This window comes from Protomyctophum bolini (genome assembly GCF_963924005.1).
Source record: "Protomyctophum bolini genome assembly, chromosome: 18".
Lineage (NCBI taxonomy): Eukaryota > Metazoa > Chordata > Actinopteri > Myctophiformes > Myctophidae > Protomyctophum > Protomyctophum bolini.
Genome location: NC_137879.1, coordinates 38,772,907 through 38,800,720, shown reverse-complemented (window position 1 = coordinate 38,800,720; position 27,814 = coordinate 38,772,907). Strand labels below are relative to the sequence as shown.

General features: G+C 45.0%; 1 protein-coding gene across 1 annotated transcript; it reads left to right on the top strand.

The window, feature by feature from the left end:
- The first annotated feature begins 185 nt into the window (after window positions 1–185).
- On the top strand, window positions 186–27,814 carry p4ha1a (prolyl 4-hydroxylase, alpha polypeptide I a). Its single transcript, XM_080789686.1, has 15 exons — window positions 186–316; window positions 10,821–10,914; window positions 11,285–11,381; window positions 13,830–13,981; window positions 15,677–15,814; window positions 17,994–18,290; window positions 19,076–19,350; window positions 19,960–20,136; window positions 21,694–21,764; window positions 22,752–22,851; window positions 24,057–24,110; window positions 24,536–24,601; window positions 24,785–24,853; window positions 25,113–25,209; window positions 25,628–27,814. Exons 2-15 carry the CDS (start codon window positions 10,821–10,823, stop codon window positions 25,696–25,698), a joined length of 1,758 nt encoding a protein of 585 aa, XP_080645812.1. The 5' UTR covers window positions 186–316; the 3' UTR covers window positions 25,699–27,814.

Sequence of the window (27,814 nt, the reverse complement as noted above, 5' to 3'; positions counted from 1 at the left end):
CATTTAAATTATTATTTAAGCCAGTGGTTATCAAATACTTTCACGTCACATTTGTCCCTAATCTCCCATCTGTAAATGTGCAAGGGAAGCTTGTTTTCATATACCTAGTTACTTATCTCTCACACACAAAAAGACAAAATCTGGCAACACTAGTAAGTGTTGCATCGGGGCAGACACACAGGAGGAGGAGGAGGGTTTGTCGATCTGTTCTGTGAATCTGTGTGCTGTTTCAAAACAACCAGGGAACTCCTCCACCACACACACACACACACCTCTCTGCTGTCCGCCTAGCAGCGAGCCACCAGCCAGACACAAGGTAGGTAAACTGCTGTAGTGTATGTAGTAGTAGTGTTAGCCTTGGATCAAACAGCCTTGGAGCAAAGACTGACATAGATGTAGCCTATTTTGAATCTGATCGAGTCTTATGACTTTTACGGTATGATCGTGATCTATACAAATGTCAAAATACATCTGTGGTAGTCTTGACTGAGCCAAGGCTACTGTAGCGTAGTCTATATAACGGTTTATTGCGTTGTGCGTTTCAACAATGACATGAGTTGAGACTGTCTGTGAGACTGTGACACACATTTATAAAATGAAACATTAAAGGGGGAGGGTGGCTGCATGCGCTCATGCTAAATCTAGAAAATTCCTGCGATTACTGTCGCTGCTCCTCTCATCTCATATTATGGGGGTTCCTTCTGACTCCCATAATGAAACCGTTATAGTACCCGTTATAAGTGTAGAGCAGCTGAGTTGTGTCAAATAATGCACATGACAATCAGTTCAACTTAAATCATATAGACGCGTTTTTTTTTTGTTTTTTTTTACTGTACGACAATAATGCATGCATGACGATTAGAAGAAGAAAATAATAGTCTTAACTTGGAAGTTGAAGCTGTGTGCAAACCGGGGACAGTCCGTGTTATGGTGGCTTGTTTTGTGTAGAAAACTATTTATTTTTGTTTTGTGTGATTAGCCTAAGTGATGTTGCTGTTATTGTTATAATGTTGCCAATGCCAGCTCAGAGTCATATCTCCTTTGTACAGGCAACGTTGTAGCGGAAGACTGGGATTGTTTGATGTAAAGTGTTGAACTTTCCTAATCCTTGATTCCTACCTACACGAACTCACTGGAAACTATTCCAATACCTCTGCTAGTTTGATGGGCGTTACACCGCAATTGGCGACCCATCGAATCCGGTTACCGTAGATTTATCTGGGTTTTTTTTATTATGTATTTAACTATTATACATTTACTGTTGGAAACGTACCGTATGCTATATGATTAAGGGGACTTCCTTAGCTAAACATTATGTTTCATGAGTTGCTGTTGAAAGGGTATGCATTATGATATATTATGATGCTATATTGCATCAGCTCATTTAGTAAAAATCAGTGCTAGAACAACAAGGATGGTTCCAGAATTCACAAACGTCGTCGTCGTCATCAACAACAACTTGCAAAGCTTAATCCTGTCCTATTTCTTTTTGAGACTTTTTGCACTGAAGAAATTATAAAGCCCTGCAATGTTAAACCCAATAACCCCCAAAAAGAGTCACCGAATTCGTTAGGTCACCGATGCAGGCGTACCACCTGCCCCCAAAATGAAGCGGCTCCGTATGGGGGGGGTGCGGGACGACGGGGGAGGGGTGAAGGACGTGGCAGTCTACTTGTTGTCTCTCCACCCTACCGGGTGAATCCTCAACCTTTTCGGAGACATTCCTGGTCGCGTTGGGGGTTATGTCAGGACAAGCCTTGTTCAGCTGTTAAATTTGACATTCTCCTTCTGCAGTATTTGGGCTTTCTGGGTGCCAAGGAAACCAGAAGTTCATTGGCTAATGGCTGTGAACTTGTGTGAAGTGAAAGACAGCAGGATCAGTGTGAATGCCCACAGTGCCATTAAGGGTTTTAGTTATTATCCTCAGTTAAAAGAAAGACCTCCCTATTTGTTTTGCTTAAAGGAAAGGAGTACCATACATACAGTATGGTGTATGACCCATTTAACATGTCCATGTAACTAAAGACATTGTACACAACTTACGTTATTGTAACGACCCTGCGGAAACCCGGTCATAATTTGCTCCTCCAAGGGAGCAACAATTAAGTCTGAGTCACTTTAACCCATTTAGACCTGTCACTAGATTCTACAAAATTTCACAAAAGTCAGTGGTGCTTAACCTTTTTCATGTCAAGGACCCCCAGAATTATCTGTATTTGTATTTGGACCCCCATCTGAAAATATGTAGTTCCAGGGACCCCCCCCCCCCCCAGAAGCAAAGATTTTAGTTAAAAACGTTCTGAAATAATATATATTCAAAGATTTTGCGACACATTTTTTTAGCTATTGAAATCTAGCAGATCTACAAGCTCGTAGCGCACTACGAGCTTGTAGATCTGCTAGATTTCAATAGCTAAAGTATGCCTAGAATGGGTTAATGTCATTTGGTTGGGTATATGTGAATGTGCTCCAATACAATAAAGACATAATAAATCTAGCAAACACGCGATGAATTACCCTATTAAAACAGGGTAAGTTACAAATTCAACGTGTGACGCTGATGTGCATTATTTATTGCATATACTTTTGATTGATTGATGAATAGTTTATTGCAAGTGCAATCAATTAAATTCAATTCAATTAAACGTTTTGGGCTTTTGGTGCCTTTAGAGTCTATTATGTGGCATGCTCCTGGGGGCAAATTTGTCAAAATATCATAAACCAGGCCTGGACCTATAGAAGTGGGGATATGTAGTCCACTCCACTCCTGACATAACCACACAATCCATATTCCGTAGTTCTCCCCAAGTTCCCACACTTTCTCGCAACGTTCTCGCTCCCCGCACGGCGCACGCGCTATCCTTAAACGACCCGGGTGTGAAGTGCACTGCTGCTGGGACAGTGGGGATAACGGAGAGAGCAGAGTAATCTAGTAAGAGAGTGGCGACACGCTTTGATCTCGCCGCAAAGCGGGTGCCTATGGGCGATAGTTCCAAACATTGGAACTATCCCATTGAGATATATAGAATGAGCACTTCCGCATGCCATTGTTACAACGGGATGGAGGCAACGGGAGTGTCATTACACTCTCACTAGATTACTCTGAGAGAGAGGAACTTCTTTCTATACCCCGAGTGAGTCAGAACTCGACATGGAGAAGCAGTGTTCAGCTCTCTGACAGTACGTTTTAACAGCGGGAGACCAACAGCGAGCATCGCCTGAATTTCATTGGCTATCGCCCACTATCGCCGGGCGACGTCGCCCCAAAAGATGAATTATTTGTATCTTTTCGGCCGACGTTCCTCCACACACTTTTCTACCATCGCCTGTTCGCCTCTATCGCCAGTAGTCGCCGGGTCCCATTGACAAATCATGCACTTCCGGAAGATTCGTCTGGCTGTCGCTCCGCTGTTAGGCCAGGGGTTCTCAACCGGTGGGTCAGGACCCCCAGGGGGGGTTCCCCTTGTGATTTTGGGGAGGGTCCCCAGAAGACAGTGAAGTGACAATTTAAGGACCGTTTAAAGTTACCGGTATTTGTAATACTCAACAAAAGAAAGAAAATAAAAAAAGATTAGCTCAGTGGCCTCGTGGGTAGAGTGTCCGCCCTGAGACTGGGAGGTCGGGGTTCAGTATATGACCCCGGCCGGGTCATACCAAAGACTCTAAAAATAGTAAAAATGGGACCCAGTGCCTCCCTGCTTGACACTCGGCATCAAGGGTTGGATTGGGGGTATAAATCCCTGCGACATAAGAGCGTCATGTCCAGGCGTTGTACTTGTACATCAAGCTGCCTCACGCTACAGAAACAGGAGATAGGCTCCTGCCCTATGGGCCTCATGGCTCGGCAAGGATATTATTCAAGTATTCAACAAACTATGGCATCGTGTGTTGATTGCTTTGCTATACTATGCTTTACTATGCTATAACAACTGGGGTAACATTGGCCACATTGTCAAATAATATAAAGAAAGAACAAAACATTTTTCTAGAACTGCTGTTTTTTACATTATTTATCTGTGGAACCGAGTCAAACTAAAATGGAATGCCTCGACTCCTGTCCATGCTTATCAGTGTCACGGATGATGACCTTTAGCTCTTATACTTGACCCAGTGGTGATTGAATCACTGATCTCTACACTATGCACTGATAAGGGTTGAGAACCACTGTCTTTAGGTGAGGGCAATTGCCACACCCAGCCCCCTTTAGCATTTGCAGTTTATCTCAAATTATTTCATGCATTATTTCTACATGTTATAGACGCGTGTTTGTCTGCAACCATACATTATTTAACCAATGGCGGTGGTGGTGGATCAGGGCCAGGGGTAGAGTGGCCGGATGGTAACGGCAAGGTTGCCTGTTCGAACCCTGTGGGCTCCCCCAGAGTTAGTGTCGAAGTGTCCTTGAGCAAGACACTGAACCCCTAATTGCTCCTGATGTGCTGGTTGGTGCCTTGCATGGTTTCTGCTGCCATCGGTGTATGAATGTGTGTGTGTGAATGGGTGTATGTAGGCTAATGCACAATCTATGTAAAGCACCTTGGATAAAGGTGCTTTACATATACTGTAAATGCACCATTTACCTTTCAACCTGACGTCTCTATTGTGGACGTATCGTTATAGGTAAACATTTAAAGACATTAAAAAATAAATCCCCTCTCTCTCTCTAAACAAGTTCCCAATGCGACTCTCATTGCGCCTCGTTGTGAACTGACTTTTGTGCACCACAAATATCTGGAGCAAACTCCCAGAAACCTTTCCGCTCTGTTCTTCTTCCAACTGAATGCTGTTGTTCTGCACAGTCTTCCTGGTGTGTCTCTGAATGAGTTACTTTTAATGGTGTGTGTGTGTGTGTGTGTGTGTGTGTGTGTGTGTGTGTGTGTGTGTGTGTGTGTGTGTGTGTGTGTGTGTGTGTGTGTGTGTGTGTGTGTGTGTGTGTGTGTGTGTGTGTGTGTGTGTGTGTGTGTGTGTGTGTGTGTGTGTGTGTGTGTGTGTGTGTAACGCACGTTTGGATTGCCTTGTTGTAAATAAACTACCGTAAGCTAATTGAGATTCAGAGCTGGGGTTGGGAATGGAGTCCCAACACGTCATTGAACCTGTGCCGTTCTGCATATTTTCTGTGACTATACCCCTCTCGTAAATAACTGCCCCACACAAACCAGTCTGAAAAGGAGTCTGCCTGCGTGTGCGTGTGTATTTTGTGAGTGGCAAATGGAAAGAGAGTGGGAGAGAGTGTGTGTGTGTGTGTGCTCGTGCGTGCACAATATGTTATTTGTATATTGTTGTCGGGTAGAAACTTCTTATGTCCATATTTGAACTTTTCGTGTTTCTTTCTTTGTGTTTGTCTGTTTGTTTGTTGTAAACTTGATCATACTCCAGCGTCTCGCAACAGTAGCAGATCGACATGCTCGCAAGTTTCCAACTTGTAGATCTGCTACTTTTGCTGGTTTTGAATTAGACTTGAATCCTGAAACGTAGTAACTGTTTTGGACATATTTGTATGAATGATTATGTATGTGGATGAGACGGAAAGCTAAAATCCTTTATAAGAGGGCACTTTTGGACAAAAAAAAAATTGCAGATCTACAAGCTCACAGCGCGTTGCGCTGCGGCGCGCTGTGAGCTTGTAGATCTGCTATTTTCGGGGCGCAACAACACAGCACTCTTTAGCTATAGAGATGCGTCTTGTACGTATTTTTGCATTGAACAAATTTGTTCAACGCAAAATATGTGTTCAAAGTTCAGGAGACTTCGGGGGGGGAAAAAAAAACAATTCTCCTGAATTGCTGCCTTTCCGACATGGCATGGAAAGGAGAGGAGAGGACATTTGCATTTCTTCCACCGTCAGTAAACGCTGCATTCGTTTGGTCTGGAGAGGGCAGTTGTTTTATACAGACGGGTAAAAGCCAAAAGGCAGGGGCTGAAGCCCCCCTTTGATGTCTATGTGTGCACGTCCCTGGTTCTCAATGGTTCCAACTGTTGCCCAGCGTGTTTTATAAAAATCACACCTGTGTGAACCAAGTGGTGCAACTCCCCTCTCTCTCTCTCTCTCTCTCTCTCTCTCTCATTAGAGACACAGCACTACCCCTCTCTCTGTTTCTGGCGCCCCCTACTGGTATAAATGAGTAACATACTCGTGCTCTAAGACACAGGTACACAGGTGGACAAAGCTGGATGTAGAAGTGGTTGCACCACTTAATAACAATCAGTATGAGCCGAAACAACTGTTGATGGAGTAGTCATAGCATTTCCTATATAGTCCTAAAGGTCACTCACTGTCTGAGGCGTGATTTGGGATCGCACTGGAATGGTTGGCACACACACACTCTCTCTCTCTCTTTCTCTGTCTCTCTCTCTCTCTCTCTCTCTCTCTCTCTCTCTCTTTCTCTGTCTCTCTCTCTCTCTCTCTCTCTCTCTCTCTCTGTCTCTCTCTCGCGTGCGCTTTATGATTGATGATTTACTGTAGTTAGTCATGTTGATAGAGCAGTGGTTTAACAGGTTTATTCTTCTCTGTACAGAATGTCTAGTAACTAGTATAGCACTATATGGTATTGGTAATACCAGTAGGTGCAAGCGTTTGTTCTGTTCACATGGCTGTGAGTATAGAAGTTTGATTAGAAACAATTAGATTGATTTGACACTCAAAATCAGGGTACAGGGTAATCTTGATCGCCCATGGCTGTGTACTTGAACGTGAGACACAGTGTATACTTGATATGTATTGTGTACATGCCTGAACTGTAGCATATACTTTATAGTTAGGCAGGCTACGAGAGACATCTCAGACGGCAAGGTCAGCCTTGCTGCAGTTAGCGGTTATTATGTCTGATATCTGGTGGTCACGTCATTATGATCCAACACTATATATGTTCCTGTGTTGTGTAATACACTTTGTGAACCTTCAGCGTGACACTGTCTCGAGTCGTGTCGCGCTATTGTTCTCCCGGTGGGCCCGCCGCCGCTGTCGCCGTACCGAAGGAATAATTCAACCGGATTGGGTCACGTACACCACCCAGCCGGCACACACTATACCCGTCTGTCAAAACCAGACGAGGGTCCAGACTCCAGTACTTAGTTCACAACACAGACGTGCATCTTAAAACAAGCACAGTTATAAAGTCAATACTCTGGTTACTTATTTCCACTGTGGTCCTTTGTTTTAAACGGAGAGACAGACGGTATATACACGTATAACAACGAGAAACGATTAAAAGAAAACGGCTTACAAAACAGTCAGAGAGGACTGCATGCGAGGCACTTGGACTTCCAGACACTGACTGTAATGGTTCTTTTGCGTGGTCAAACTTATGAGCTATATGGTTCTCTGCATCCCGCATGGCCTTGAGGGCCTGGCTGTGATGTTGAAAAGACAAAGTTTTTCTCCGCTCGGATCCTTACAGGGCTGCCGATGAACATTCTGTAAGGGCGCGATGCCAACAAGACGTCAGTGAAACAAGTCAGGACTGTCACAACTGTTGTAATGTAAAACGCCCGGGCTGTGCTTATAGTTGAAGGGCTTTCAGGGTGATCCAGGCCGGGTTCACGCACAGGCCAAATTAGTTTGTTTTGAAGCGTCGCAGCTGTTTCCTCTACTGAGGATTTGGCTGAATATACACTCGACTTGATGATATTTTGGTATTTTTTGGGGTGAAAATTAATTGTGAGGCAGAGGCATGCCGTGGTTATGGTAAGCCTCTATAGTCTGTTTTGAATGTAGTGACGTCCTACAATACTGCAAGTCCTCTGGTTCCATGAGTTGAACCCGGTTCATTCGAGAATCGGAGAGTATAGCATGCATTATCTGAACAGCCTGACCGTCACCCATTTTCAACCTTGTCTTCATATACCAATAATCGGTCCTCATTGATCTTCATTACAAGATACATATAGTGCCATTTCTTCTTCTTGCATCGTGTCAGAGGAGGGCTGCGGAAGACTTTAGAGACTTGCGTGCAGTGTTGTTTTCGTCGACTAAAACTAAGACAACTACCTATTTTCACTGACAAAAACAAATGGAAACTAAATGAAAACGAAGCTACGATGACTAAAACTAAGACTAAATATACTGACAATTTCGTCGACAAATAAAAACTAGACTAAAATGTTAGGAAGGGACTAGTCGACGAGAGATCCAGCACAAGTCATTTTACACTTGGTTGCATGCTGAAAATAGCTGATCTACAAGCTCACGTGTCGTGACGGGTTGTGAGCTTGTAGATCAGCTATTTTCAGCAAGTGTAAAAACACTCATTACGACGGCATCAAGACCCAACCAAAATACATTTTAAAACTAGACTAACACTAAGACATTCCAGGTGACTAAAATGTGACTAAAACTAAATGAAGTTTCAGTCCAAAGACTATGACTAAAACTAAAATAGAGATTTGCTGCCAAAAACAACACTGCTTGCAACCCTTAGATCTCCATATATGGATATACGTCAGAACCTGTTCTAACGACATTTATTGATCCATATGTTGATCCTTCCCCATCCATCCATCCTCTTCGATGTCTCCCTTTTGACTGATACCTGTCCATTTTAAACACTAGACGGGCCTTCCCCCAAAGTTATTAATGCCCGGCAACTGGCGAAAACTAGAGTTCTCAATAGGCCTAAAAATGAAGGCCCGGCCTGGGCAAACCCTGTACACTCACGCACTTGACGACCGCTGGTCGTCACTCTGGCTTCCACAGAACACCGTTTTAGACATTTTGTTTAGTTTCTGGTCGTTCACAAGCCTCGGTTGTCATTTGTTTAGTTTTTCCCTGGTCTGGTCGTTAACAAACCCTGGGTGTCATTTGTTTAGTTTTTCCCTGGTCTGGTCCTTAACAAACCCTGGGTGTCATTTGTTTAGTTTTTCCCTGGTCTGGTCGTTAACAAACCCTGGGTGTCATTTGTTTAGTTTCTCCCTGGTCTGGTCGTTAACAAACCCTGGGTGTCATTTGTTTAGTTTCTCCCTGGTCTGGTCGTTAACAAAAACGTGTGTCATTTGTTTAGTTTTTCCCTGGTCTGGTCAATAACAAACCCCGGGTGTCATTGCTGATTTCCATCGCTTCTCTTGACAACGTCCACATGATTGCTAAAGTTGTATTGTGTAGTGTAGACTATGGGTGATAAAGGCTCTATCTCCTATGTTATCAGTGCGTCATTTAAAGTCTCTCTCTCTCTCTCTCTCTCTCTCTCTCTCTCTGTATGTCTCTTTCTATCCCTCTCTTGGTCTCTCCCTCTCTACGTCTGTCTGTCTATCTCTCTCTCGCATATAAGTTAGGTTTTGTTTTAATAATAATAATATTAATAAAACTTTATTTGTATAGCACCTTTCCTGACATGAAATGCAGCTCAAAGTGCTTTCCAGAGCAATGGAGAAGAAAGAAAGAAAATAAAAGTATGGCAAATAATAGCAGTAATGCAATACAGTAAGGACATGAATAATAACAAGGAATTTAAAAGATCAACTAAAAGCAAGAGTGTAGAAGTGGGTCTTGAGCTGTGCTTTAAAAATGTCTACAGAGGCTGCCTGTCGAAGGTACAGTCAACAGTGGGAGTTTGTTCCACGCCGTCGGCCCGTAGAAGCAGAAAGCTGCTTCATCGTGTTTTTTAGTTGCCATTTTTTTAGGCACAGCCGAGCAGGCCAGCGGTGGAAGACCTGAGGGGCCGGTTTGGAACATATTTAGGCAGGCATTTATGTAGGTAGGAACTAACGTGCGAGGCCATTGAGAGCTTTATAAATAAGTAAAATCATTTTTAAATCAATCCTAAAAACAACCGGAAGCCAGTGCCGTGAAACTAAAACTGGAGTAATGTGTTCTCTCATCTTAGTTTCAGTTAAAACTCTGGCTGCCGCATTTTGGACAAGTCGTAATCTGTCAGTTGTTTTCTTTGGCAGTCCAGAAGAAAGTGCATTGCAGTAGTCAAGCCGAGAAAAAATAAAGGCGTGGATCAGCGCTTTTGCATCGTCCAATGACAAATGGGCTCTGATTCGTGCAATGTTTCTAAGGTGAAAAAAAGCCAATCTTGGTAACATGTTAATTAATGTGTGATTCAATTCAGAATCAATAATGACCCCCCAGGTTCTTTACTGTACTGTTACTTTCTACTTGGTCAGGTTGCCAAGTCTGCTTATTATTGATTCTTTCTGCTCACTCGAACCGATTCATGAGAACTTCTGTCCTTATCCTCATTTAGAAAGTTCTCACTCATCCAGCATTTGATGCGTTTGATGTGGTGATTTGATGTAGTCGTGTAATGGTCTGTACAACCCGGCAGCGCTCAACCCATTCTGGACGGGAGCGCCTTTTGGTGTTTTAACCCATTCTGACCTGAGATCAGATTCATACGAGGTTTCCACTGAACACACACTGGTCTGATTAACCCATTCTGACCTGAGATCAGATTCTAAAAATGTCAGTCAGTCGATTTTTCAAAAATAGCAGACCTACAAGCTCATAGCGCACCACTCGGTGGCGCGCTATGAGCTTGTAGATCTGCTATTTTTCAATAGCTAAAGCATAACATGATGCTAAACACCAAAATGGGTTCCCGTTCAGAATGGGTTAACTAAGCATTATGTTATACTTTAGCTATTGAAATTGAAATTGAATTGAAATTGAAATAGCAGATCTACAAGCTCATAGTCCTATACGAGCTTGTAGGTACGTCTGCTGTTTTTGAAAAATCGTGAAAATGCGGCGCAGATCTTTGAATATATTATTTCAGAGCGAACATTCCTTTTTTTATTTCGACGTCAGGCCTAAATTATGGGTTAATACTAAGGCAGTGCTTAAGGACTCTTTCAAATCAAATCTCTCTGTCTCTGTCCAGATGCAGGCGGTGTGTTGGTGTGTGCTGCTCCTCAGTCCGCTGTGCTGCTCTGTCTCCTCCGCTGCGGACAGCCCTGACTTCTTCTCCTCCATCGGTGCGTAATTCTTCTCATTTCATACGTTCACAACTTAAGTTACCACACACACACACACACACACACACACACAAAAGGCCCCGGGCAGTGATAATTCTCTGGCTACGCGAGGCGAACACACTGTAACATCAAACATGGATGGATAGATAATTAAGACTTTTCACTTTCTAAACAACACTTTCTGGATGTAAAATAACTGGTAGAGTGGCCGGATGGTAACCGCAAGGTTGCCAGTTCGAACCCTGTGGGCTCCTCCCCCAGAGTTATCGTGTCGAGGGGTCCTTGAGCAAGACACTGAACCCCTAATTGCTCCTTGTGTGTGTGTGTGTGTGTGTGTGTGTGTGTGTGTGTGTGTATATACTCCCAACAGGCCAGATGACTGACCTGGTCTTCACAGAGAAGGACCTGCTGACGTCGCTGAAGGACTACATCAAAGCAGAGGAGAAGAAGCTGGACCAGGTCAAAAAGTACGAAAGACTGCATGTCCACCACAGACAGTAGGACAGAGAGAGAGACAGACAGACAGTAGGACAGAGAGAGAGAGAGACAGACAGTAGGACAGAGAGAGAGAGACAGACAGCAGGACAGCTGAGAGGGAGACGGCGTAGGAGAGACAGACAGTAGGACAGCTGAGAAGGAGACAGTGTAGGAGAGACAGACAGTAGGACAGCTGAGAGGGAGACAGTGTAGGAGAGACTGACAGTAGGACAGCTGAGAGGGAGACGGTGTAGGAGAGACAGACAGTAGGACAGCTGAGAGGGACACAGTGTAGGAGAGACAGACAGTAGGACGGCTGAGAGGGACACAGTGTAGGAGAGACAGACAGCAGGACAGCTGAGAGGGAGACAGTGTAGGAGAGACAGACAGTAAGGGGCCCATGCGTCTCTGGAGGAGGTGCATGTCTTTCACCTCTTGCACCAACAACGGCATAAAGGTTTTGCGGGGACACGCCTCCTCCCCAACGGTACAGATGTTACGTTGTTTATGGAGCTCAGAGGTGATCTGTCATCACAGTGAGAACAGAGTAAATCCTCCTGTGTGTACAGTATAGCACCGTTCCTCCGTGCTTCTAATGACAGACTGTAAACGCAGCCTTGCCAACCTGCGCGTTAACCCATTTAGACCCGAGAACAGATTCTACAAAAAAAATCTTGTCAGAGAATGTCAGTCGAATATATATATTCAAAGATGTTGGCCACATTTTTATGGTTTAAAATAAAATAGCAGATCTACAAGCTCGAGTGCCACGCTATGAGCTTGTAGATCTGATATGTTTCAATAGATGATGTATAACGTAATGCTTTTAAAACATCAAAAGTTGGTTCCCGTCCGGAATGTGTTAAGAAAATATGCAGTTTCTTCTCTATGCAAGTCCAATCTGTTGGCAGTAGTATGGATCTGCTTGCCTTTAACCACTTAAGGCAAGCCCTATTTTACAGTTTTTGAGTTTAAAATATATATAATTTAACTCTATTTTCGAGGACTTTGGGAAAGTTTCCACCTCTAATGGAATGCCCCAAAATAGGGACACCAGCCTAAATTTATGCTGCAGGGTAACACGATGCCTCCCTAGTAGCAGAACAGGTTTTCAAGCCAGCAAACGCATCGATTTTTGAGTGTAAGTGAAGTAACCAAGCAACCATTCTGACAATATCTTTAATATTTTGCCCATATCGACCAGCAGCACCGAACCTACAAAGAGAAGCATTGTGGATTAGCTCCAGACATTAAAAAAGGCACATCTCTCCTGTTTATATATGCAGTACATAACAGAGTTTCAGCTGAGGGTGCACTGAGTGGCGCGCTATACGAGCTTGTATAGGTCTGCTATTTTTGAAAAATCGAAGAACGACTGACATTTTTAGAATCTGATCTCGGGTCAGAATGGGTTAATCAGACCAGTGTGTGTCCAGTGGAAACCTTGTATGAATCTGATCTCAGGTCTGCTGGCTGGCTATAGGTACAGGTACGGTGGTGATGGATCAGGTTGCTGTGTTATAGTCCCTCAGTGATTACTAGGTGACAATAGTGTTGGTTCTCCATACAGCGACCACATGTTAAACCTGAGAGCACAGTGGCAGGCAGGGTGTGTCTGATGTTTGAACCAAGGGTTTGTGCAAACATATTGAATAACCACCTCCAGGCAAAGTGGGAAAAGGCGTGCGTGCGTGCACATTGGTAAACTAAACCTACACAGATTTTGGTGTGTGTGTGTGTGTGTGTGTGTGTGTGTGTGTGTGTGTGTGTGTGTGTGTGTGTGTGTGTGTGTGTGTGTGTGTGTGTGTGTGTGTGTGTGCGCGCGCGTGTGCGCCTGCGTGCGTGCGCAATGCATGCACATTGGTAAAATAAACCTACACAGATCCTTGGAGCTAAAGTTACAGTGTGTTACCAAATATTATTGGTGTATATATACACCTTGTTTTCGCTTTCCGTTAGCTTCCGTTAGCTAGCCTCCTCCTCAGGCCTCCCATTGTAGAAACACCCTACACATGATGATCCACGGTGCACGTGCACGCGCACGCGGCTATTAGTGGGACCTCAAAACGGGACAAAGCATACCATGTTTGGGACCTTTAGAAAACATTAACCCATTTTGGGGCGGGAACCCCTTTTTGGTGTTAGCATTATGTTATGCTTTAGCTAATGAAAAATAGCAGATCTACAAGCTCGTATAGCGCGCCACCGAGTGGCGCGCTATACGAGCTTGTGGGTCTGCTATTTTTGAAAGAAATCGAAGAACGACTGACACAGAAACATGGCTTTTTCAGAAAACTTTGTAGAATCGTTCCCACAGGTCAAAATGGGTCAATCCAAGCCGTGTGTTTCGTTTCAGTGGACTATAATAACCTTGGTGTGTGTGTGTGTGTGTGTGTGTGTGTGTGTGTGTGTGTGTGTGTGTGTGCGTGCGTGCTTAGGTGGGCAGAGAAGCTGGACGCCGTGTCGACGGCGGCCACTCAGGACCCCGAGGGCTTCCTGGGCCATCCCGTCAACGCCTTCAAACTCATGAAGAGGCTCAACACGGAGTGGGGAGCGCTGGAGAGCCTGGTGCTCACGGACATGTCCGATGGTAAACGCTTGACATTTATATGTATATATATATATATATATATAGCCTTTTATCCAAGGCGCTTTTTTACTACATAGATTGTGCTTTAAAACCCATTCTGGCCTGAGATCAGATTCTAAAAAAAATGTCTTCTATACATCCCTGACGGTTTTTCTGAAAAAGCCATGTTTCTATGTGTCAGTGGTTCTTCGATTTTTCAAAAAATAGCGGACCCACAAGCTCGTATGAGCCTATGAGCTTGTAGATCTGCTATTTTCCAATAGCTACAGCATAGCGTAATGCGAACACCAAAAGGGGTTCTCTCGCCCCAAAATGGGTTAAATTCTCCCACGTTACACCGATGGCGGCGGAAACCATGCAAGGCACCAACCAGCACGTCAGGAGCAATTAGGGGTGCAGTGTCTTGCTCAAGGACACTTCAAGCCCACAGGGTTCAAACTGGCAACCTTGCGGTTACCATCCAGCCACTCTACTTACCCCTGAACCACCACCGGCACCCCTGGTACTCACACACACACACGACACGCACGCATACATTTTAATCATTTCATTTATGTCCACGTAAGAGATGCAAATACAAAAGGACATACATATTTACAAGGTGCTGTACAGAATGCAGTCAGCAAATCTTGGACAAATACCCCCACACACACACACACACACACACACACACACACACACTTCAGGGGTACAAGTAACGGCGTCTTCGCCGTCTTGCACAGAATTTTGCAAGCCGTTTAGCTGCTTTTTGTTGGCATCCCAGGTTGTTGGAAGCCTCTTTACAACCAACCAACCTATGTATGTATGTATGTATGTATGTATGTCCTACGCTGCCTGATCCGGGGGGGTCTCTGGAGCAAATTATTTTCAGATGGGGGGGTCGGCGCACAATTACATTATATAATGTTTGGGTTCCTTGACATTAGACAGTTTGAGCACCACTGACATTTGAAACATAGTAGTTTTTTTTCAGAAAACTGTCATGATTTAGAAGAATCTGGTCTTCTCGGGTCTAAATGTGTTTTGAACCCGTTTGTCCAGATGGGTTTTAACCCTGTGTGTCCTCTGTGTGTCCAGATGGGTTTTAACCCTGTGTGTCCTCTGTGTGTCCAGATGGGTTTTAACCCTGTGTGCTCTCTGTGTGTCCAGAAGGGTTTTAACCCTGTGTGTCCTCTGTGTGTCCAGAAGGGTTTTAACCCTGTGTGCTCTCTGTGTGTCCAGATGGGTTTTAACCCTGTGTGTCCTCTGTGTGTCCAGATGGGTTTTAACCCTGTGTGCTCTCTGTGTGTCCAGATGGGTTTTAACCCTGTGTGCTCTCTGTGTGTCCAGAAGGGTTTTAACCCTGTGTGCTCTCTGTGTGTCCAGATGGGTTTTAACCCTGTGTGTCCTCTGTGTGTCCAGATGGGTTTTAACCCTGTGTGTCCTCTGTGTGTCCAGATGGGTTTTAACCCTGTGTGTCCTCTGTGTGTCCAGATGGGTTTTAACCCTGTGTGCTCTCTGTGTGTCCAGAAGGGTTTTAACCCTGTGTGCTCTCTGTGCGTCCAGATGGGTTTTAACCCTGTGTGCCCTCTGTGTGTCCAGAAGGGTTTTAACCCTGTGTGCTCTCTGTGCGTCCAGATGGGTTTTAACCCTGTGTGTTCTCTGTGTGTCCAGAAGGGTTTTAACCCTGTGTGTTCTCTGTTGCGTCCACCATAGCGTTCATCTCCAACCTGACCATCCAGAGGCAGCACTTCCCCAACGATGACGACCAGGTGGGCGCCGCCAAGGCCCTGATGAGGCTGCAGGACACCTACCAGCTGGCCACCAGCACCATATCCACTGGACCGCTACCCGGTGAGGCGTCTGCGCGCGCGTGTGTGTGTGTGTGTGTGTGTGTGTGTGTGGGTGTGGGTGTGGGTGTGGGTGCGTGCGTGTGCTCGTGCACCAATGTGGTGCAACCAAGATAGCTATCTACCAGCTCACAACGCGTTGCAGCCTGCCCTGAAGGAAACCAACCGACCGATGAAATGATTCATGTTAAATCATTAAATGCAGGAAACAAACAATAAAGGGACACATAGAAATGTGTCGGCGTCCCGACCCACTGCTTGTGAATGATTGCTGTCAGAATAATATGGAGCTTTTGTCATACAAAACACTTTTAGTTGTAACAAAACGAAGAAAACTAACTTTTTTTTTTCAAGACAAGACAGAAAAGTCAAACTTACAATACATATTACATCACAGACGTACAAAAAATAAAAAAACAGAAAAATAAAAAATACAACAGGCATCGACATTGCGTTACAAAAAGTTACATACTTACATCTTTCTAGGCATTTACAATTGTCTCTCATTCCCCTATACCCTTAAATATTGTCCATTTATACCATTTGTCCTCCATTTTTTCTTCTTGTAGCCTCAGACTATGTGTTAGTTTCTCCATAAAATGAATCTCCTGAATCAAGTCCTCCCATTGTTCCTGTGTTGGAGGTTCCATCTGTCCCCATTTTCTTGTGATAGCTTTCTTTGCTGCCGCCAATAAAATGTTTACCAAATATCTATCCTCTCCTCGAATCTTACCCCCCATCAAGTTTCCTAAATACAAAACATCACACTTCATAGGCACCTCATATCCCAATATCTTTTGTATCTGCTCATGTATCATTTTCCAAAACTCATCCATTTTGGGACGAACAAAACAAACTTACTTACTTTCCTGCTGGCAGCCTCCCGAGTGCCAACGTGGTTGTTTGGACCTGTTGAATTATGTGCCTCTGGCGGTTGACATTTGAACACATTCCACGCCTTAGTATAATAATAAGCAATAGTATAATTGAGCATTTGACCCATCTCTCGGAGCGGTGAGCCGCAGCCAAGGAGCGGTGAGCTGCAGCCAAGGAGCTGTGAGCTGCAGCCAAGGAGCGGTGAGCTGCAGCCAAGGAGCGGTGAGCTGCAGCCAAGGAGCGGTGAGCTGCAGCCAAGGAGCGGTGAGCTGCAGCCAAGGAGCTGTGAGCCGCAGCCAAGGAGCGGTGAGCCGCAGCCAAGGAGCGGTGAGCTGCAGCCAAGGAGCTGTGAACTGCAGCCAAGGAGCTGTGAGCTGCAGCCAAGGAGCTGTGAGCTGCAGCCAAGGAGCTGTGAGCTGCAGCCGTGCCGCGCTCGTGAATCATTTGATTAGAAGATTTAACCCCCCCCCCCCCCCCCCCAAATCCAACCCATTGATGCTGAGTGCCAAACAGGGAGGCATTGGGTCCCATTTGTACAGTCTTCGGTTTGACCCGGCCGGGGATTGAACCCCGACCCCCCCCCCCCCCCAGTTTCAGGACGGACAATCTATTGTTATTGAGCCAATAAAAAAGCCACTTCCGCGATCCGCCTCACAGACAAAGAGCAAAGCGAGCTAAGATCGTCCCTACCCCCTCGTTCACTTTGCATCGGAGTCAGTTTCCCAGATGTTCTTGCGAGCGAGTTATAGTTTGATTTCTGGTTACGTCGTCATAACGCGCCAGCCTCCGCGTCAGATCTACAAGCTCATAGCGAGCTTGTAGGTCTGCTATTTTTGAGAAATCGTTAAAATGTCTACAGATCTACAAGCTCAAAGGTCTGCAGATCTACAAGCTAAAAATGAGTCGCGTTGCGCCGCGTTTGCCGATCTGCTAAAAAAGACAAAAAACACAACATAAAAATCCATATCGGTGGTTTCGGCACGACGCGATTGTGAGCTTGTGGATCGGGGCTATTTGCGAATGCAGCCCCCGAAAATGTATGTTTTGAAGTGGCTTAATGTATGTTTTGTAATAATAAGTATAATCAAAATATACAAAGTAACTATACGTAGCTGACGTTTTCAAATACATTTTCTCTCTCTCTCTGTCTCTGTCTCTGTCTCTGTCTCTGTCTCTCTGTATCTCTGTCTTTCTGTCTCTCTCTCTCTCTCTCTCTCTCTCTCTCTCTCTCTCTCTCTCTCTCTCTCTCTCTCTCTCTCTCTCTCTCTCTCTCTCTCTCTCTCTCTCTCTCTCTGTCTCTCTACCAGGGACGTCCTCTGACGACGTGCGCTACCGGGCCCGGCTGACGGCGGACGACTGCTTCGACCTGGGCAAGGTGGCGTACTCCGAGGCCGACTACTACCACACGGAGCTGTGGATGGAGGAGGCGCTGGCGCAGCTGGACCGCGCCGCCCATGCTAACGACGCTAACGCCGCCGCCCCGCGCGCTGACGAGGCCACTGTCGTGACTGCCGTCACCGTCCTGGACTACCTCAGCTACGCCATCTACCAGCAGGGGGAGCTGGAGAGGGCCCTGGAGCACACCAGGAGACTGCTGCAGCTGGGTGAGTGGCGCGCGGCAGAAATGTAGAGTCTATTAACCCATTCTGACCTGAGATCAGATTCATACGAGGTTTCCACTAGGACACACACTGGTCTGATTAACCCATTCTGACCTGGGATCAGATTCATACGAGGTTTCCACTGGACACACACTGGATCAACCATCGATGAGGGATTCCAAGCTAATAGAAATGGAAACTAAAGCCTTTTATCTTCCTGGAAAGTTAACGTTCTGAAATACAATTTACAATTTTGTATTTAGGCATTGTAGCATTTTAGCCTTAATCCAGAGCGACTTACATTAAGCACGAACAAAAAAATCATGGCAATACATCACGTACATACAAAGTAGTTATCAGGAATCATACGTACGCTAAGAACGTAACAGTGGAATATTTATAAAATGAAACTACGGTATACATGTTTACATTAAATGCTCTAAGTCTACATAAACTGCCAAAACGTTCACTCTGAGAGAATATATATTCAAAGATTTGCACCACATTTTCTCAAAAATAGAAGATCTACAATCTGTAGATCCAGGTTAAGTTAACCCAATTTGGGGGCGGGAACCCCTTTTGGTGTTAGCAGATCTACAAGCTCATAGCGCGCCACTCGGTGGCGCGCTACGAGCTTGTAGGTCTGCTATTTTTTTGAAAAATCGAAGAACGACTGACACAGAAACATGGCTTTTTCAGAAAACTGTAGAAGACATTTTTTAGAATCTGATCTCAGGTCAGAATGGTAATGGTGTCCTCATGTCTCTCTCTCTCTCTCTCTCTTTCAGACCCTGACCACCAGCGGGCCAACGGTAACCTGAAGTACTTTGAGTACCAGCTGACCAAGCAGGAGAAGGCAGAGGAGGAGGAGGAGACGGAGGCGAGGAGGAAGGAGGGAGGAGAAGGAGGAGGAGGGAAGGGAGCGGAGAGGGAGAAGAGGGAGACGAGGGAGAAGAGGGAGACCAAGGGGACGAAGGAGAAAGGCCGTCCCACGTTCAAAACCGACTACCTGCCCGAGAGGAGGAAATACGAGAAGCTGTGCCGAGGAGAGGGACTCAAGCTGGTAGGAGACGCACGCATGCACGCACGCGCACACACACACACACACACACACACACACACACACACACACACGATAAGCTGTGCCGAGGAGAGGGACTCAAGCTGGTAGGAGACGCTAAAATGTTAGGAAGGGACTATTGGACAAGGGATCCAGTATACGTCATTTTACACTTGGTTGCATGCTTGAAAATAAACCGATCTACAAGCTCACAACGCGTCGCGCTGTGAGCTTGTAGATCGGCTGTTTTCAGCAAGTGTATATAAGTGTCATTACGACGCCGGCGTCAAGGCCCTCCGGAATGCATTTCAGTCGACCGAATCAACCGTAGATTTAGTCGACTGAAATCACGTGACATTTAGTCAAACTGAAACTATAGACTAACACTAAAACATTCCAGGCGACTAAAATGTGACTGAAACTAAATGAAAACCATTCAAGAGACTATAGGACTAAAACTAAAGTCAAAATTCGCTGCCAAAAACAACACAGTTTCTTTTCTGCCTCAATGACTCTCTCTCTCTGTCTCTCTCTCTCTCTCTCTCTCTCTGTCTCTCTCTCTCTCTCTCTCTCTCTCTCTCTCTCTCTCTCCCCCCCCCCCCCTTCCATCAGACCCCGCGCAGGCGGAGCCGCCTGTTCTGCCGCTACTACGACAACGGGCGCCACCCGGTGTACGTGATTGGCCCGGTGAAGCAGGAGGACGAGTGGGACAGCCCGCGCATCGTGCGCTTCCTGGACGTGGTGTCGGAGAGCGAGATGGCGAAGGTCAAGGAGCTGGCCAAGCCCAGGGTGAGACTTGCACGCCGTCGCCACTGGAGGGCGCCATAACCTTTTAATAGTACCAGTTGGTTTTCAACCCTTTTTTTTGTTCCATAATCAAGGCCTCGTTATTTATTGGGCATTTGAGTCACACACGGACCATCCATTTGTGACCAGATTTGACGAGGAGAAAAACTGAATTTATGTACCGTATGTTTTATCCTAAATGAGTTAATAGCACAGGCAGACTCTTCACATACTAGAGCATGTCTGAAATAAATACCAGAGCTGAAATCGACATGTAAATATGAAAAATGAATGCTTAACCCATTTTGACCTGAGATCAGATTCTAAAAAAAGTTTTCTGAAAACGCTATGTTTTTTCAAAAATAGCAGATCTACAAGCTCGTAGGGCGCCACTCTGTGGCGTGCTATGAGCTTGTAGATCTGCTGTTTTTCAATAGCTAAAGCATAACATAATGCTAACACCATTTTGGGGGTACCCGCCCAAAATGGGTTGAACATTTAGCTAGGCGTAATGTTAGAGACCACAGAAGTGAACCTTTCAAGCCTGTTTTCTTTGCGAGACATTACTCTATAAGCCACATCTCCAAAACTGGTGGGTCAAACTGAACTACCAATATGTCAATTTGAAGCTATGATTCCCTGCTTTCACATGACGATGATAAAAAATTTAAATAAAATAAAATAGTATAGTATTCTTTATAGTATTTTGTCCACAAGAGAGATTAACATTATTTATTTTACATGCTCTAATTGTGTAGACTTCTTATCTTGTAAATTAAGTAGCCCTATAATGCAGGTATTTAACAATAATTTAACTCTTGAGAGTGTAAAAATGTAAAGGTCCATTTGGTTTCATTTTACACTCTCAAGAACCGAGAGTTAAAGATCTGATAAGGGTCCATTTTTGGTTACCAACTCTCCACCATTTAGCCGGGGACCACCTGGAACCCCCTCAAGGACCACTGGTTGAAAACCACTGCCTTATCCCATTCTGGTTTTAACTAAGCATTATGTTATACTTTAGCTATTGAAAAATAGCAGATCTACAAGCTCATAGCGCGCCACCGAGTGGCGCGCTACGAGCTTGTAGGTCTGCTATTTTTGAAAAATCGTAAAAATGCGGCACAAATCTTTGAATATATATATTCTTTCAGAGCGAACGTTTTTTTGTTTTTTTTCGACGTCGGGCCTAAATGGGTTATTACACTAAGTAATGTTGTCAACTTTCACGAGTTTATGGATGGATGAACTATTTCTGACGGACAATAGTCGATAGTTTCGTATAGTTGCGGCAAACAGCTCTGTTTACACCTTCATGTATTTTCCCCATTTATATTTAATTGTACATACATTAATTTTGTTTTGATTTCTTTGTTCCACTTTTGCCGTGGCAAAATGTAAACGTATGTTTTCTCATGCCGATAAAGCTCCATTGAATTTAGCCATTTTGGAAAGAACCTGGGCCCCTTCCCTACTTCCTTCACAGGTGTTACCAATGATACTACATGAAGGCTCTGTTCCATTCTGATATCTCTCTCTCTCTCTCTGTCTCTCTCTCAGTTAAGACGTGCCACAGTCCATGACCCAAACACAGGGAAACTGACCACAGCTCACTACAGAGTGTCCAAGAGGTAAGAGCCTAAATGAAGGCCTATATTCATCATAGTCCAGTTTTCCGTGAGGTAAGGCCGTACCCTAGCCCTTATTTTAGGACTCGAACCTCGGCAGTGAATTTCCGAGTGAACATTCGGACCATTTGTTTCTAATGAATTAGCTGATTGGCTGCAGGCCCATCACCAAATTAATGTGCACAGGGGATTTTGGAGAGGGACAGCACAGCAAGGAGATAGACATAACTTCTGACAGGAATGCACTAGAAACTTACTTTCTTATAACACGCTCATATCACATTCTCGCCGAGATATATTTTCGAGCCATACAAAATAAAGGCTTTTTCACTTGACTGGAACTGGAGTCAAGTGAAAGGGAAGACAGGCGGGAAGACCCTTTTGGTGGCATTGTGTTATACTTTAGCTATTGAAAAATAGCAGATCTACGAACTCATAGCGCGCCACCAAGTGGCGCGGTACGAGCTTGTAGGTCTGCTATTTTTGGAAAGATTTGGCACAAATCTTTGAATATACACAGTGTGAACGTTTTTAACTCATATCTTTGCTTCTGAGAGGTTCCGGGAATAACATATTTTCAGGTCGGTGGCCAATTTACATATCATTTTTGGGGTCCTTGACATGAAATATTTAGCACAAACTGTCAGGATTTAGAAGACTTATTTCTTATTTTTTTTGAAGGCCTAAATGGGTTAATGCCTTTGAAACCGACGGCTCGGCGTGTTGTTATTCATAGCATTATTTGGGGGGCCAAACGGACGGTTATACCAATGGATCTTATTATCATGGCCAGTCACTTCGTCCCGGTCCGCGGTGTTGTACAATAGTTGGTCAAACATTACTAGCACTTCCCAAACGTATCAAGGCTCACCCGCCGCCTATTGTGTGTGTGTGTGTGTGTGTGTGTGTGTGTGTGTGTGTGTGTGTGTGTGTGTGTGTGTGTGTGTGTGTGTGTGTGTGTGTGTGTGTGTGTGTGTGTGCGCGCTGCAGTGCGTGGCTGGCAGAGTACGAGCATCCAGTAGTGGACCGCATCAACCAGAGGATTGAGGACCTCACGGGTCTGGACATCACCACCGCAGAGGAGCTACAGGTGACACTAATCACTAATCACCTAGCTACAGGTGACACAACGCCCTTAGAACCTGAACACTAGAACTAGAACCTCCTCGTCGGACTCCACCTCACAGAGGAGCTACAGGTGACACAACGCCCTTAGAACCTGAACACTAGAACTAGAACCTCCTCGTCGGACTCCACCTCACAGAGGAGCTACAGGTGACACAACGCCCTTAGAACCTGAACACTAGAACTAGAACCTCCTCGTCACACTCCACCTCACAGAGGAGCTACAGGCGACACAACGCCCTTAGAACCTGAACACTAGAACTAGAACCTCCTCGTCAGACTCCACCTCACCCCGGAGAACTTGGCCTATAGAGCCCCTCCCCCTTTCAGAACGACGAGTGGCCTTAAGGAAATGATTCTCCATTCATTTTCTCCGTAGGCTTTTCAAAACGTATATTTATTTTAAAGGCCTTTTTTAAGCGTCGTACGAAGCCGACTCTCGTCGTGACAAATCGTGACGACACGCACGATATTTTGGACCAAACGAATATTTACAAAGAAGAAAAACAACCGGCGTAAACGTCTTTAAATAAATACTTTCTGAAAATTCTATGAGGAAAATGAACAGGGATTTATTTTCCGGGCTTCTCAAGGGGGGTGCGGGACTGCGACGCTCTATAGTGGTGGTGGCTCAGGGGTAGAGTGGCTGGATGGCAACCGCGAGGTTGCCAGTTAGTGTCCAAGTGTCCTTGAGCAAGACTGAAGTTGAACCCCCGAATTGCTCCTGATGTGCTGGTTGGTGCCTTGAATGGTTTCCGCCGCCATCGGTGTGTGTGTGTGTGTGTGTGTGTGTGTGTGTGTGTGTGTGTGTGTGTGTGAATGGGTGAATGTAATGCACAATCTGCTATATAAATGCACCATTTTAGCCGTGACGACCTTTGCAGTCTTATTATGCAAAGATTGAAATGTCATTTAGATATAGCGTTATTTATTTTAGACAGATGCTAGCATCGTTCATTGTTTACCTGGTATCATATTGTTTCAATGTGGACTATTATTTTGGACAGTATATATTGTTTAATTCTAATATATATATTTTATACATGCTAAGTGCCTACATCATACGTTGTAGATCACATCATACATGTCACAGTCGGGGTTGTCGAAATACACTGGCTGTGAGAAGTTATGTCACTGACCGTTTGAATTAACTGTTGTGTGTAACTGCAGGTGGCCAACTATGGAGTCGGAGGGCAGTACGAGCCTCACTTTGACTTTGGACGGGTAAGAACCAGTTTGTTTGGTCCATATAGCAGAAATTAGTAACATATTCATTCAGAATGTAAGGGTGCATGTATGCGCATGCATGTGTGCACGTGCATGTTTACGTGATTGTTTGAGGTGTTTACATGGACAAAGTGTTGGCCATATTGGAGTGAGATGCCGGCAGCACCACCACGGCTGCGCCATCTAGTGGTGATTTCAAATATTTGAGGACTGTCGTGTTATTTATATAAAATCTCTTTGCTGTGCACACCTGCCATTCTGGAAAGATCCTGGGGCCCCTTCCCTGCTTCCTTCACAGGTGTTACCGATGATACTAAGTGAAGGCTCTGTTCCATTCGGGTCAAACGGAGTCAGGGTGCTGCTGTTGTTGCTGCGTGTTGGCTCACTGGAAAACACTCAAAGTCTTGTCTTGTCTTCTACAGAAAGACGAACCGGACGCCTTTAAGGAGCTGGGCACAGGAAACCGCATCGCCACCTGGCTTCTATACGTTAGTATAACCGTTTAATTGAGTCACATTATGTCACAACGCTCGTGTGAACGATTCTCATCGGTTCATCGGAATAAGAAGAAGAAAGAAATAATGTGTATTTGTTGGATAGTTCCCGTGCATTCTGATTCTGACGCTGTGTGGGCTTTGATTCTCTCTCCTCCTCCTCCTCCTGTGCTGCAGATGAGCGACGTGGCCTCAGGGGGCGCCACCGTCTTCACAGACATAGGGGCGTCCGTGGTGCCCAGGAAGGTACAGATCACAGCACAGCACAAAATAGCAGATCTACAAGCTCGTACGAACTTGTAGATCTGCTATTTTAGAAAAAATCGAACGACTGACATAGAAACATAGCTTTTTCAGAAAACTGGTCAGGATGTAGAAGACAATTTTTAGAATCTGATCTCGGGTCAGAATGGATTAAACAATTTAAAGCCCTCAAAGTGTTTTAATTGGCAACATTTTTCAGTGGTGAGATTGTATGGATCTTTAATCTTTAATGTGTCTATAGGGGTCAGCCGTGTTCTGGTACAACCTCTTTCCGGACGGAGAAGGAGACTACAGGACCAGACACGCAGCCTGTCCTGTCCTGGTGGGGAACAAGTGGGGTGAGTCGGCCATCTTTGTCTCCCAGCAGCCCGCGGCATGCATGGGGAGAGTATGTTTTGCACTCCGTGTGTGTGTGTGTGTGTGTGTGTGTGTGTGTGTGTGTTGACTGTTCGCTGCTTCAATGTAGGAATGAATGGACCATTGTAAGCGCTTTGAGTAAGCACGCAGTGCATAGAAAAGCGCTATAAAAATTATTATTATTATTATTATTATTAATATTATTATTATTATTATTATTATTAATATTATTATTGATGATGCCTCTACTTGGTCTACTTACTGTGGGCGGCGGTGGCTCAGGGGCTGGATGGTAACCGGGTGCCACAATCTTCTCTGTGAAGCGCCTTGGATAAAGGCACTATTATATATAAAATGCACCGTTTACCATTTACCTTAGTGTATCCTCTCTGTCTTCAGTTTCTAACAAATGGATCCACGAGCGAGGCCAGGAGTTCAGGAGGCGCTGTGACCTGACGGAGACGGTCTGACCTGGCGCCCCCCGGTCTGACCTGGCGCCCCCCTAACCCCCCCTCCTGGGTCTGACCGCACTCTTCTTCATCTGAGCCCCCCCCCCCCCCCCCACACCTCCAACCATCCCCTTTCATTTCATATTCCTTTGACTGCTGACTCTGAAGTGACACCTCGATTTTTTTAATCTGAAGTATGTATGCGTTTGTTAGTGTGCGCGACTGCGCGTGCGTGTGTACTGTATGCGTGTGTGTGTGTGTGTGTGTGTGCGTGCGTGCGCGTGTGTCAAGTTAGTGCCTTATTTTGTGTACAGTAAAATCCTCAGTGTTCATTTAACTCCGGGAGGGTTACAAATGGACGGTCCAGTCAGTTGTATTTCTACGGCTGCCAAATCTGATAGATAGATAGATAGATAGATAGATCGTGTCTCAGTCCTGAGGTCCTTCAGGGACAAACGCCAGATAAAAAACACTGACATTTGTGTAGCTAAAGGAAAGAACACTGTGTCTCTCTGTGCCTGTCAACCACTCCTCCCTCATTTGAACGGAGCAGAGTTTCCAGAAAATGCACTAAGATATGATATTAGGAGCAGTTTGTCCTTTATAATATGCTGTTTTTGTTTGTTTGTTGTTTTTTTTTTGCATGAACCCTGAGTTTAATGTTCAGGGATCATAATTATTATAGCTTTTCTCGACTACAAGAACTATATAAGTGTGCCGTGCCATAAAAGGTTATTTGACAGCTTCTGTTTTCCGTACATGCTACATTTCAGATAAGGTTCTTAGAATCTAATCTGGGCCTTAGCTGCCTACGAGGGGGTGCTGTAACCTCCAGTTCTCAGAACACAGAACTTTGTATACTTGAGGGTTTTCCCCCCAAAAAACGGCTAAACCAGCTGATCTACAAGCTCACAGAGAGTCACATTGCAACGCGCTGTGAGCTTGTAGATCGGTTACATTCGCAAATGTGACTTTACTTGTATTGGTAAGGTATAGTGTACAGTACACCACCTCCCTGGTTCTGGTGTTATGACGGGAACAGGCCTGACCTCCAAATGTAAAAAAAAAACCCTTCTAAATCCTTTCTGAAATAAATATTTTCACGATTTTTCAAAAATAGCAGACCTACAAGCTCGTAGCGCGCCACCGAGTGGCGCGCTACGAGCTTGTAGGTCTGCTATTTTTCAATAGCTAAATTATAACAAAATGGGTTAAGCCACAACAAAAGCACGGATCTCTGACAACCTTGTAGTCGAAAAGAGCCAATACTCTAGGCCAGTGGTTCCCAAAGTGGGGTTTCCTTGAGGGAGTTCCAGGGGGTCCCCCAGCTAAATGATAGTTTGGAACCAAATGGACCCTTATTATGGGTCTGTAACTCTGAGAGTGTACAGATGGATTCATTTGTACACTCTCAGAGTTAAACAAACACTTGAAACTTGAAATTAAACGGGTTGAGAATCTCTGCTAGAGCCGTAAAAATCTTCTCTTATGGGGGCTCCCTGGCATATCTTTTCAAATGCGGGGGGGGGGGGGGGGTCCGCAGGCTAATTAGTGTCAATTTGGGGGTCCTTGACGTGAAAAAGTTTGGGAACCACTGGTCTATAGTGGTGTTTTCAGCTAGTGGAATTAACATTACACTGACTGAATTATATATATATATCGGTTCCAGTTTGAGAGTCTTATTTGAGTCTATATAGTGTTGCACTATGCCAAGTAAAGCGTTATTCATAAGTCTGGATTTATCGGTGGTGGGGTGACCACCGAACTACAACATGACATCACTGAGGTGACCACCGGACTACAACATGACGTCACTGAGCCGCGGTGAAGAGCAAAACCACCGCCAACCACCGCCCCCAGCCCTTATCTCTGCTTTTATACGCCACCGCTCAACGTTATTTCAGCTGTGCAGGTCACCTCACCACCGAAAATCCAGACTATGAATGAGCCTTTTGATACTGCTGATAATTATTTGCAGTACCAATATTCAGGATAGAGGCGTATAAGAAATGCATGAAGGAGGACTTTTACGATTTAAACCACTACATGGACACGTCGTTGCTGTGGGGAGGAAACCACCTAACTCCATTTTAGAGTTTAATTATTTTATTTTCATAAATCAGTGCTATTGAACACC